Raw genomic sequence first — 12287 nt, 5'->3', positions numbered from 1 at the left:
ACCATACATGTGTGAAGTTGTATGTGAAAAAGTAGTTGTCCAAAGAAACCACAGTGACTAACTGCTGAGATTTTACTGTTTCAAGTAATTAATTTCCAAGGCATTCATTTTGTATCACATTATATGTAACTGTGTTTACCTTTTTTTTTTTTTTTTTAAATAAAAAAATACTGGAGCTTTTAATACAAATTAAAGGCACTAAGAAGCCTAAGAAATGTTTTTGTTTGTTTGTTTGTTTTTTCCAAATCAGTTAATTGAAATTAAGAGAAAAGTGCTACAGAAATGCTGGGTATTTTTTTCCCTGAAACCTTATGTGACTTTTCTTCTGGTGGGTGGATCTTACTGTGATTTCATACATTTATCATCTTAAATGAATTAACCATAATGGACCATGCAAAGGATAACTTCTGAAAAATGAGTTAAAATACAACTTGATATCTGAGGGAGCTTGCCTTAAAGGGCATTTTATGCAATTTTATCTTTCACTGCCAAATCTTCTACTTTTCTTCAGGGTGTAATTTAATATGCTATTGTAATGCTCCATAAGAATTATGGTATCTTTCCATATGCTGCTTTGGCAGCTTTGTTTTCTGTTTTATCCTCCTTTTAAATATAACAGGGTGTATGGTTAGTGAAGGGTTTCACGTTTTTCTTCACTGGTCCAGGAGAACCATGTTTGCTATCTTCCAGCAGACAGTAAAACCACTGCTATTTATATATTTTCCTGAAACGTGGTTTAGTGTTTGTTCTTCAGGCATAGTATTTCTTGTTATCTGAAACTGAATAATAATTTCAGCCTGACACTGAAAATTTGGAATGATGTATTTAAAAAGCTTTGTATTTAAAATATTTTGTAAATCAGCATCATTTTTCCATAGATATTATACATATTGTATAGAGAGATTGGAATTACTGTTTGAGCATGAGACAAATTACTTTTGACACACCTAGTTTTGAATGTACAAATGATTACAGTGTTCTGCACACATTCTAAAATTTTTACTTGACCTTGCTGCAGTATGAAAATAGTATCAAATAGTAGATAAATGAGTGGTGCCAGCTGTGACCACATGTAAGAAGGAAAACGTATATCCCTGTTCATGAAAATATGATGAGTTTCTAAAATCATGCGCTTTAATACTCTATCATATGTAAAAATAGCGTTTGTTTTTCCTGGTTTTTGGTTAGATATAGAATATCATGCGGTATGAGAGGAATTTATTGAAATGTGCTTTTTTACTTTCCAACCATTGTAATTAAAAAGATATCTCCCTTCAGTCCACAGTGCTAAGAATTATGTATAACTACATATATGTTTATATGAATTAAATCTAATTAAATGAAAAAGCAATTGCACCTGCATCTGCAATTCTTAGGTAGTGTTTTTTTTGCACTTGCAGCTAGCCAAAAACCATGCAAATATTACCTGAACTGTCCTGTCAAATTCTTGCATGGTTATAATGTTTTGTCTTGGGTTTTTAACGAAATTATATGCAGAAAAAATCTGCAACTGTAATGTTATTGTATGCACTTTAAAATAGCCAAATGTATAAGTAAAGCATGTTCTTCATGCACTGAGGGAATAATACTCAGATTAGCTTCTATTATTTAATCTTCTATTTATTTAATAACGGTCTTTATATTTTGTTCAGGACCAGCAGTTCATAAACATCAATATAATAGCAATGCGGTGACGGACATTAATTTGGATAATGTCTGTAAGAAAGGAAATACCCTTTTGTGGGATCTGGTCCAGGATGAAGATGCAGTAAGTTGAATACAAGAAAATAATATTTTTTTAAAAGAAAATAAATTATATGCTATTCAATGACCTTTCTTTCTACTTGCTGTAGATTCATCTCTCTGAAGGGTTAATAAATGAAGCAGAGAAGCTGCTCTGTTCTTTAGTATGCTGGTTCACTGACAGACAGATTCGAATGAGATTTATTGAAGGCTGCTTAGAAAATTTAGCAAACAACAGGTAACTTAAATTATCTGTTTTTACGTTTATCTTTTTTCAACATATAAGAAATCCAAGTTGAATATGCCAGTTACTTAATGTTACAGGAAGTCAATTTAAAACAGACAAAAGTTGAAGTATAAAAGCAGTTTTAAAAGTGCTATGGATGTGTCTGATGTTCCATTTTTCTTTTCTGTCAGCATCCTGAATTTCCCATCTTGTGCATTTGTCTTTTCTCCCTTCTGCCAGAGCTTGCTGCCCTCCCACCATTTGGTAAACTTGGGTTCACGTCTTTCTTAAGCAGTTGAGTGCAAAGTCAAGTGCCTTAGCATAAGCATTTTGAGCTGAATATTTAGATTTTACCTTTAAGTGACTGAGAAACAGACAAGTTCTTACCCACCAAGTCTGTTGTGAGATTTAATTTCTATGAAGGAGCAGCTGGAGGATGAAGATGTACCCTGACTTTAGATAACTTTTAATACCAGCCAAAACTGTGAGATTGTACAGTTGGAAAATGGCAATATTGAGTCTGTTTTGACAGTTTGAGATTGATTTCTGCTGTCTCATCTGTTTGCAGAAAAAAAAAAAGTACCCATTTTGGTGAAATTTCAAAAGATCATGAACATCAAAAATAAGAATGTATACGTATATAATTTAAATACTTTCACTTTAAATAAATGAAATGTATACTGTTTTATTTTGATACTTGTCTAACAGCTCTTTGTGAGAGGTATGATATGTAAATATTTTGATATATATGTAGTTCAATTTCAGAAAACTGATTAAACTTCACCCAGATGTATTCCAGTGCTTTCAGTTAGCATATCTGCTCATTGACCAGGAGCTTCCCAAAGTAATTTTAAAACTGTTTTCATTTTCTAATGGTTGCATTTTAGTGATTCTTTCTTTTTTCCTTTAGATCAGTAGTAGTTTCACTTCGTCTTCTTCCAAAGTTATTTGGTACGTTTCAACAGTTTGGGAGCAGTTATGATACGCATTGGATAACGATGTAAGTATACCCCCCCACAAACACACTAAACCAACAGAGGTGATGACATTTGGAGGACTGCTTTGAGCCTTGCTCTTCTACTGTGATCCAAATTAACAATGACCTAAGATTATCATGTCTGTTATCTGGCCTAGTTGTATGAATTTGCCTAATCACTCAGGCCTACTTTTAATCCTTATAAGCTCTGCTGTCGTAACTGAAGTGAAGACTAATTTTTTTTTAACTCTTTCCCCCCAAACCCTGTCAAAGACTTGTCAGACAGTACTAGACATCCAGGAATAGTGTATTGTAAAAGGTTGCAATAACTTGATCAGCATGCTTCTGTTCTGATTGTATATCAAAAGCAGCTAGGTAATAAAATGGTTTGTAAGAAAACCTTTCAAATGTGAAAATACGTAGCACAGCATTGCTTACTAGAACAACCAACTTAGCTAGTTGATTTAACTGTAGAGAATTGGACTACTTGAATTTCTAGGAAAATTTACACTGCTTATTAGAAATCCTTCTTGTTCATTTTGACATGGCATTTAAATAAGAACCCAGTTCTGATTTTTGGCGTGGGTTTTTGCTAAATTAGGGCCTTTAGGAACAGCTTTCATGGGCTGCAAAGGGAAAGTTCTCTGTCAGTTGTGTGCCTGACCTTGTAACTCTGTTATGGAGCCTTATGGATGTAAATAAAGAAGAGAGTGCTGTACTGAAACTTGAATTTATGGTAGATGGAAAATGCAACATTTGATTTATTTTTGTGCATTTTCCTGTAATAGCTGTCTAATTCCTGTGGCTTTTCTGGCATTTTTCAACAAGTCCTAATGCTTTTTTGCTTTCTGAATTGAAACAGGTGGGCAGAAAAGGAACTTAACATGATGAAACTTTTCTTTGATAATTTGGTACACTACATCCAGGCAGTCAGGGAAGGACGACACAAACATACGTTGTAAGTGCACAACAGACTTTGACTGTTTGATACTTTATGTTTTTAAACATATCTTTTCTGCTTTTCTTCTGGTGCTTCTGATGCATAATTTTAAAGTAAATAATTTCTGTAATGGCATTACATGCTTAGAGAGAGAAAAGTCTATGAATGTAGTTGTATTTTAATTAGTTTACTTTTCCTTTAAAAAACAAAACAACAACAAAAAAAAACAGTAACTTTTGTACTCTTGTGTCATTTTTGTTAGACATTGTTTTTCTAATTTTCTAATGAGAAACACTGTTTGAAAGTGGGGTGAACTGCTTTAAATTCAGGCAAGACAGTATACTGTTCTACTCCTTTAACCATTAAGCTTATAAATGGAAGTAAAGTCAATAGTTTTATGTAGGTTGTGAAAATATTTTTGTAAAGAAATTAGGAAAAAATAAGTTCAGTTCCTGCAAGGTGCTAAGGACAAAATACTGCATTTGACTGTATGAAAATAAAACACGCACAAAAAAAAAAAGTCTTAAACTCTTCACCTGATCTACTAATGACTGTTCTCTCATTTCACTTTTTTGATGTGGTTCTTTAATGTATATAACTGGAGTCTAGGCCATATACTGGACTGGATGTTCATAGAAAAGTTTATATGAAAAAATTACACTGTTGAGGGGCATATGCATTAATGAAAGAACAGAAATTAAATATTGCTAAGTTAAATAACTTTTCTTTTTTATACAAATTTAAATTTTAGATACAGTCACAGTGCAGAAGTTCAGGTTCGTCTTCAATTCCTGACATGCGTGTTTTCAACTCTAGGATCACCAGATCATTTCAGTAAGTATTTTAGGTTAACTTACCAGAGAAGCACCTCACAGTAAAACTTGCATACTTCTTAATAATCAGTGATATTTTAATTAAATATGTCATTTTTAAAATACACAATTTTAACGGACATCTCTACCAACCAAAAACTCACTGATTGTCAGCTCTGAAAAGGGAAAAGTCTATGATTTCTCATTGGCAGATGATGCATTTTTCTTCTGCTGCTTCTGAAAACTTCTTGTCCTGACAAAACCTTTTCTAATTTCTCTGTGTGCATTCTTGGGTTTTGTAGAATATTGCCATGTATTTGATGATATACTGAAATAGCTAAAAATGCTTCCCTAACTTTAGGGTTGAGTTTAGAACAAGTGGACATATTGTGGCACTGCTTAGTAGAAGATTCTGAATGTTATGATGATGCACTACACTGGTTCTTGAATCAAGTACGAAGTAAAGATCAGCATGCTATGGGTATGGAGACTTACAAGCATCTTTTCTTGGAAAAGGTATGTAGATAGTAAATCACAACCTTAGTAATTCTAATGAGTTTCTTTACATACCAGCATAGTTTAAAATATTTAAAATTATTTCTATGAAGTGTATCTCTTCAGTACTCTGGGAGGACCCCACTTGCTCTGTAAATGATTTATTTTTTCTTCGTGGAGGGGTTAAGGGAAGGGATTGGCATGAATTCTTTTCACAAGAATGTTTACTCCAGTGCTTCTGTGCATATAGCCTGTGTGTTGTATCTGAAGCTATGTAGCACTTCATTTCAATTAAAAAAGCCAACCAAAACTATATTTTCCCAAGTGATACACAATTACCTGCCAAAATAAAAAGAGAGAAAAAGGAAAAAAAAGACCTCACTTTGGGAGTACCATTTAAATCTCATCCATGTATCCACTGAAAATATGAATGTGCCACAGTAGAGCTTTTTACAAGGGGTCCCATTCATTTCAATAGACTATAGTATAGTATAGATAATGTTATTCAGTAAATTAAGCATTCTAGTTCTTTTTCAGTATTACACAGTTTGTCTACTTTTTGTAAATGTATGAAGCTGTTGAACTGAAGTTTCATATGTGCCAGCACATTCTCTTGCTGTTTTAAGTTAGACAACTAATGTTACAATACTAATTTTTATTCCTTCTGTATCATTACAGTCCAAATCAGTGGTAGAGGAAAGGGGATTGTTGAAGCTGATTATAGTAGATTATTTATATTGTGTATACAATTCAGTAATATTTTGCAAGAACAAATTTTATTTGTAATTTCTCTCTATTTGAAATTTGTAATTTCTACCTATTCCACCACTGAATTTTATTATTTTTGATACTAAATTATATTTTATTTAGATGCCACAGCTAAAACCTGAAACTATTAGTATGACTGGCCTCAACCTCTTCCAACATCTGTGCAATTTGGCTCGGCTGGCAACTAGTGCATATGATGGTGGCTCAAACTCAGAGGTAAGCCTACACTGTGTGCTCAAGTTCTTCTTTTTAAGGGAAAGGGAAAATTAAATTACTTACCTGCAACTGTATTTACCTTGAGAACATACTGATTTGAAAATCTCTCAAAAAGAGAGCTATCTATCTCGAAAGTTTCAAATGTGGGATAGTAAAATGGAAGAGGCCTGCGAATCTCGACCTTTCCTCATGACTTTGGATGTCTTTTGTCTCTAGAGGCAGAGGAAACCATGAAGAAAGTGATACCTGTTGCCTGTGCTTCTTTGTGTAGTTTATCATACTCTTTGCATAACTGAACTGTGTTAGCTGTTATGTTTAAAGAATAGGCTTATAACATTTACTTCCGTAAATAATAAGATTCAGACTACATGAAATTCTTTATGTAGAATTAGGTGTATTTCATTCTGACTACAAATTAGTTTTAAAATGTACCTCAGTTTACATATGTTGCGCTTTAGAATTTTTTTTCTGTAGTTTGTTTTTACTGGGAAACTGTCATAGAAATAAAGTGATAAGTAGGATATTTTCCTGTGAATTGATTTGAGGCAACGATTGATTAAAGGTTTCTGTTCTTACAATGAATACTGATAACAGTTGTCATTTTAAGGCTTCATTTAAAATCATTCCTCTTTGTCAAAAATTAAATCTCACTCTTGAATTTTAACCAATTGTCCTAACACTTCAAAGTATGAACATATTTCTGTCAGTGGTAGGATTTTACAATAATTGGTGTTTGCATTGACGAGAACCTGAGCAGAGGAGATACTTTTAGGATTTGGATGAAGAGGAAAATAAAAGCTCTCAGGTCAGAAAGGCTTTACTCCCAGTAAAATAGTAAGGCAATGTTCTGTTTGTTTGTTTTCCTTTTGTCATAACAGTTGTGTGGCATGGACCAGTTCTGGGGTATTGCTTTAAGAGCACAGTCCGGTGATGTCAGTCGAGCAGCTATCCAGTATATCAACTCTTACTATATCAATGGTAGGAATTTTCATTTTATTTTATTTTTTTTCTGTGTAATATGTTCTAAAGAATATCTAACATTATCCTCCTTTTATTCTTAATATTAAAATGTGTAGTCTTAATTTTGCGCTTATATAATTTACTTTAACATTGATATTACAGGTAAAACTGGTCTTGAAAAAGAACAGGAGTTTATTAGCAAGTGTATGGAGAGTCTGATGATAGCTTCTAGTAATCTTGAGCAAGATTCTCACTCAAGTCTGACAATTATTGAAAGAGGACTCTTAATGCTAAAGACACACCTGGAAGCTTTTAGGAGAAGGTAAATAGCTTCTTCGGTATATTTGGATGCAGAATTTCTTTCAATTTCTCTTATAGTAATGATGAATGAATTACGAGTTACAAAATTACTAATATAAATAATAGTTTCTTCACTTTTCTTTGTGTAAAGTAAGGACAGCAGTGGGTATTTTTGAAAGATAATCTATGAGGTTTAAACAGTTACAAAAGCTGGCCATATAAAGTATAATGTTGTATGAAGTATAAAGTTGTATGGTTATGGTTCACATTTCTGCATCCGTCACAAAAGAAATATTTTTTTCACATTTGTTCAAATCTATTTTTATTTTAAAAAATGAGAATACCAATAATCTCTTCTTACTTTGAAAACAAAAAACAAACAAAAAAAAAACAACAGAGAATAAGGGGCCAAGTTTTGCTTTTCCTGTAATTGTTTACTGACAATTTGTGTTAAATAGATTTTGACAAAAATACTTTGTGAATGTTTTTACCTGCTTCTTAAGGTTTGCGTATCATCTGAGACAGTGGCAGATTGAAGGTACTGGTATCAGCAGTCACTTGAAAGCCCTGAGTGACAAACAGTCACTACCATTAAGAATTGTATGTCAGCCAGCAGGACTTCCTGACAAGGTAGTTAAAAAGCCCTTTTACAATGACATCCTATGCTGTTAAATTCTAGTAAGTTCATTATGTGCTTCAAAAACCAAAATACGTATTTAATTTCAGATGACCATAGAAATGTATCCCAGTGATCAGGTGGCAGATCTACGAGCAGAAGTCACCCATTGGTATGAAAATTTGCAGAAGGAGCAGATAAATCAACAAGCACAGCTTCAGGAGTTTGGCCAAAGCAGCCGCAAAGGGGATTTCCCTGGTAAGCTATAGTACTCATGCATGTATTTTTTGCCCATATGAGTGTTCATCCACTTACAGCTTAGAAGATCATCAGTTTTTCTTCCCCAGATATCCTCAGTAATCAAACATTATTATATGCTTTATTTTACCTGTAGTTACAGTTAGCATCATCCTCACTTAATTAATAGCATTTCTTCTTTAGTGCTATAATTTATTTGAAATTGCAGAGAAAATGTAGACCTGCCAAATGTCCTTAGATCTGGCCAAGATCCAACTCCTAATAGACTTACTTCTCCTGCATTGGATTTATTTTCATTGTTGTTTTAATTATGTAGTTTTCTGTATTTTAGAGATCCTTTTACATAGAACCTTATTCTATATTTTGTTATACGTACACTTTTCTGTCTATGCAATTGATTCATAATATGAATTAATAATTTAAAGTCCTAATTTATACCCTGCACATATGTATTCCAGTCAGGTGTTGTATTTTCCTTACTCCTGCAACTACTTTTTAATTTATGATCATCCTGTAGCTAAATTGATCATTCATCCTGTTTTTATATTCTCAATTTTGAAAGTCATCTTGTTCCTGAGATGGTCATTGCTTGTTTACAGCGTGATGAATAAGCTTCCTGTTGTTGTTCCCTTTCTTTATGTGTTTCTGAGTGATTTTTTTTTAGTTTTATTTTTTAGTTTATCCTTTAGGAGAAGGACATTTTCTGAATCATATTGTTGCTATATATTGTAGCGTTCTCAGTGGCTATTGCTGTTTGTAATGTTCTTGTTCTCTGAATTATTTTTCCCTCAATATTTTCTTGTTTTCTTTCTAACTCCTTATGAGCAAGAGTTAGTGTGCTGGGTATATTATCTGAACAAATTGTGTCCATTAACACATCTCTTTCCAACAACACTGACCATTAGGAAATGTGTAAATGTTAATCTGACTTTCTTTTTGTAGTTTTACAACTTAAAAAAATGTTTTAATGAGACACGGTGTCAGTATACCAGACTTTGAACACTAGACATCTTAATTGCCTTCTTGATGAAGTCTGCTTTCTAGCCACTTCTCAGAAGCTGTTTTAGTAAATAAATTTGTCTTGTTTTCTACCAGGTATGGCCAGATACCAGATTCTTTTAATTTTTTATTTCAAAATCCAGCAAATTCAGAATTGCAGCCCTACAGGAGCTGCAATTCAGCCTAGTTACAGGTACACAAAATACACAAAATTGACTGTTAGACTTAGAAACCTCAGTCATTCTGCATCACAAGAGACATCTTCTGTAAGGCACATGCTACACTCTTCTGTCTCAGTGATCTTAACCGTGTCTATTTAAATATACTAGTAGTGGTCAATCTGTGACAAAAACAAACAAACAAGTTCCTGGTTAGGAACTTGAAATGGCTGTCATTCCATTAACGTAGGTAGAAATCGAAACAGAATTTATCAAATTTCAGTAAGAATTAAAATCTTTTTGCTCAGGAGTACAAATTTTTCTCTCACCTTTTTCTTATAGAGCTAAACCTTTTGTTTTCTCAGGTGTGTTTTCATCTACCACAAAATTCTTTTGAGGTCCCCAAACCTCTTATAACATCTCTTGTTTATTTGAAATTTACAGTGCTGTGAGAAATGTGAGATTGGTTTTGTTTCTCACTCAGGTTATTTCCTGTATTCTTTCTTCTGAAACCTGTTACTGGTTTGCTGAAGTGCAGAAGATGGTAGATCTCTGTATTCTTTTTATGGATGATGTGTTTGCTCGCCTTTAGCTGTTTGAAATTATTTTGCCTGACTGCATTGATAAGTTTTCAAAGCAGCCTGCTGGGGACAATGAGAACAGTGAGAGATAAAATTTTATGCCCAACTCCATCTAAAACATTGATGGTTTTATTGTTCACTGACATAACTTTGAAAGACTACCAAATAGCAGTTTTCACAAGAACGTATCACAAATATTTTGGGGTGCAGGATTTGAGGATCGTGTTTTTGTCTGAGATTTCCATTTGTCTGGCAGTCAAAGCTGCTGCGTTTACATCTGACTGCAGTGCTGTTGTATGGAAAAGTCAGCACATGTGTGTGTATCTGCTGTTTCTGGGAAGCATCACCTGAATGTATTGTGTGCACACAGCAGCAGTGGCTGTGGCTGCAGATCGCAGGTGATGTGCTTTCAGCAGCTACCAGAGGAAGAATGCTGACTGTGTATGCGCTACACTCTGCTTGTTCTTGAGGCAGGGAGAGAATAAAGTTTGATGGTTTTTTTTTGGTTTTAACCCATGTCTTTGAATACTATGTTTCTATAGGCAAATAACATACTGTTTGGAAGCATTTTCAGGCAGCACAACTCTGAGTACTTCCTAGGATCTCTGAAGGAGGATCAAAAACATAGGCTTTTCTGAAGGACCCTCTTTGAAAATCCAGTGCTGAAGTGTAGTGGCAGGGTAGGACTGCTCTTCACTGGTGTGCAGGATCAGTGCCTAGAATTTTGCAGTGCAGGAAAAGCTCTGCAAATTTTGATCCACAACAAATATCTTTGTGCACTGTAATTGGTGATTAGAACTATACAAGTAGTCTGAGATTATACATTCATTGTAAAATGCACAATGAATGTGTATCTGTGGTAATAAGGTTTCTTGCTGGATTGTCTGCACCAAATTAAATTCTTGATCTTTTAATTGTTCAGATTTGTTCAGTGTTGAGAATTCTGTGAAGGGTATTCTGAGTTTCTACTTTCTGTAGTATGCAAGATCTTCAGTTCCAACTTACATTTGAGTAAGATTATTTATTTTGCCTTTGCTTTTGCTGTCTTTATCACAGGTGTGTGTTACAAAGCAATTTTGTTGATGGTCACAATCATTTTCCCACATTCTTCTGTGTGCCATAGTATAACTTAGTACAAAACATGGAAGTCATGTTTTAACCTGTATTGTAGACACTTCTGTCTGCGAGATTGGGTGAACTCTTACTGAAAATGCTATTTTTAAATACATGCAAGGAAATTTAGTTTAATGTAATAAGCAGTTTTCGTAAGGAAATTGCATTGAGTTTTTGTCTGGTTTTAATTGCTGCTGAAGGATGTACTATTAAAAATGAGTCTTAACAACACTTTCATTAGAAAATGAAACTTTTTTTTTTTTTAAATTGTAGGTGGCCTTATGGGACCTGTGAGAATGATTTCATCTGGGCATGAACTGACAACTGATTATGATGAAAAAACCCTTCACGAATTGGGTTTCAAGGATATGCAGGTACATAGTCACCAACAAAAGTTGCTTGATATGTTACCTTTTTTATGCTGCTGCTGTGTGTGGTGATGGTAGAGGACACATTTTTCTTTGGGAGCATCCTACAGTTTTCTGCGTCTGGTTGTTTCTTACTATCCAAGATGTGCCTCCTGTAAGCTCAAAGTAGTACTACCTGTGCTTTCTGCTGTTGTCAGTCTTTAAAATGGTTAATAATTTTAAAAGCCTGATTCTGGTTATGGTAACTGGTCTGAAGACTCAAGGAGTAAAAGGAAAATTTCTTTTTTTTTTCATTCATCAAGGAGAATGAAGGACCAGTGAAAACAGCATTAAGTATCCACTTATTGTCTGAACTGTTGAAGATGAGTTCATTCCACAGTAGCAGTGACTAGCTCTCTTTTTCCATGGGTTAAATCTGAAGCATGTTATAATGCTTATTTGTAATTCTTTATTTTTATTGAAGTTTACTGAAGACTACAGTTTGGAAAAGCCTAGTTTGATTTGTCAAGCCTAGTTTGATGTATGAATGACATTGTGACTGCTTTAGGGAGGTGGGACTCTAACAGATGCCAGCAGATCATCACATACCTTCTTTCTGTATGAAGGAAAACTAAACTTATGCCGCAGAAGGATTATTGCTGACTGATACGCTTACATGTGCCATTGTTGGCTGTTAGCATTTGTAGCAGTTAATCTGTTTTAACTGTTGATGTTCCAAATTGGGTGATCTGTTGGACTACATCTTTGTTTTTTCACTT

At 33.9% G+C, this 12287-nt stretch overlaps 1 protein-coding gene across 7 annotated transcripts in view; it reads left to right on the top strand.

The window, feature by feature from the left end:
• The window catches only part of USP34 (ubiquitin specific peptidase 34), a 129450-nt gene that overhangs the window by 57795 nt on the left and 59368 nt on the right, over positions 1–12287 (top strand). For all 7 annotated transcript variants that reach the window (XR_014618336.1, XM_084285094.1, XM_084285095.1 and 4 more), the window contains exons 17-28: positions 1653–1768; positions 1854–1981; positions 2880–2969; positions 3808–3903; positions 4637–4719; positions 5059–5213; positions 6063–6176; positions 7055–7154; positions 7299–7458; positions 7940–8066; positions 8163–8310; positions 11435–11535. Coding sequence is in view for 6 of the 7 variants with exons in the window: in XM_084285094.1 (XP_084141220.1) it covers positions 1653–1768; positions 1854–1981; positions 2880–2969; positions 3808–3903; positions 4637–4719; positions 5059–5213; positions 6063–6176; positions 7055–7154; positions 7299–7458; positions 7940–8066; positions 8163–8310; positions 11435–11535 (1418 nt within the window). In the remaining variant the exon portion in view is untranslated. The remainder of the gene's footprint in view (positions 1–1652; positions 1769–1853; positions 1982–2879; positions 2970–3807; positions 3904–4636; positions 4720–5058; positions 5214–6062; positions 6177–7054; positions 7155–7298; positions 7459–7939; positions 8067–8162; positions 8311–11434; positions 11536–12287) is intronic.

Source organism: Netta rufina, assembly GCF_964035555.1.
Source record: "Netta rufina genome assembly, chromosome: 3".
NCBI lineage: Eukaryota > Metazoa > Chordata > Aves > Anseriformes > Anatidae > Netta > Netta rufina.
This window is presented reverse-complemented; position numbering and strand designations above follow the sequence as displayed.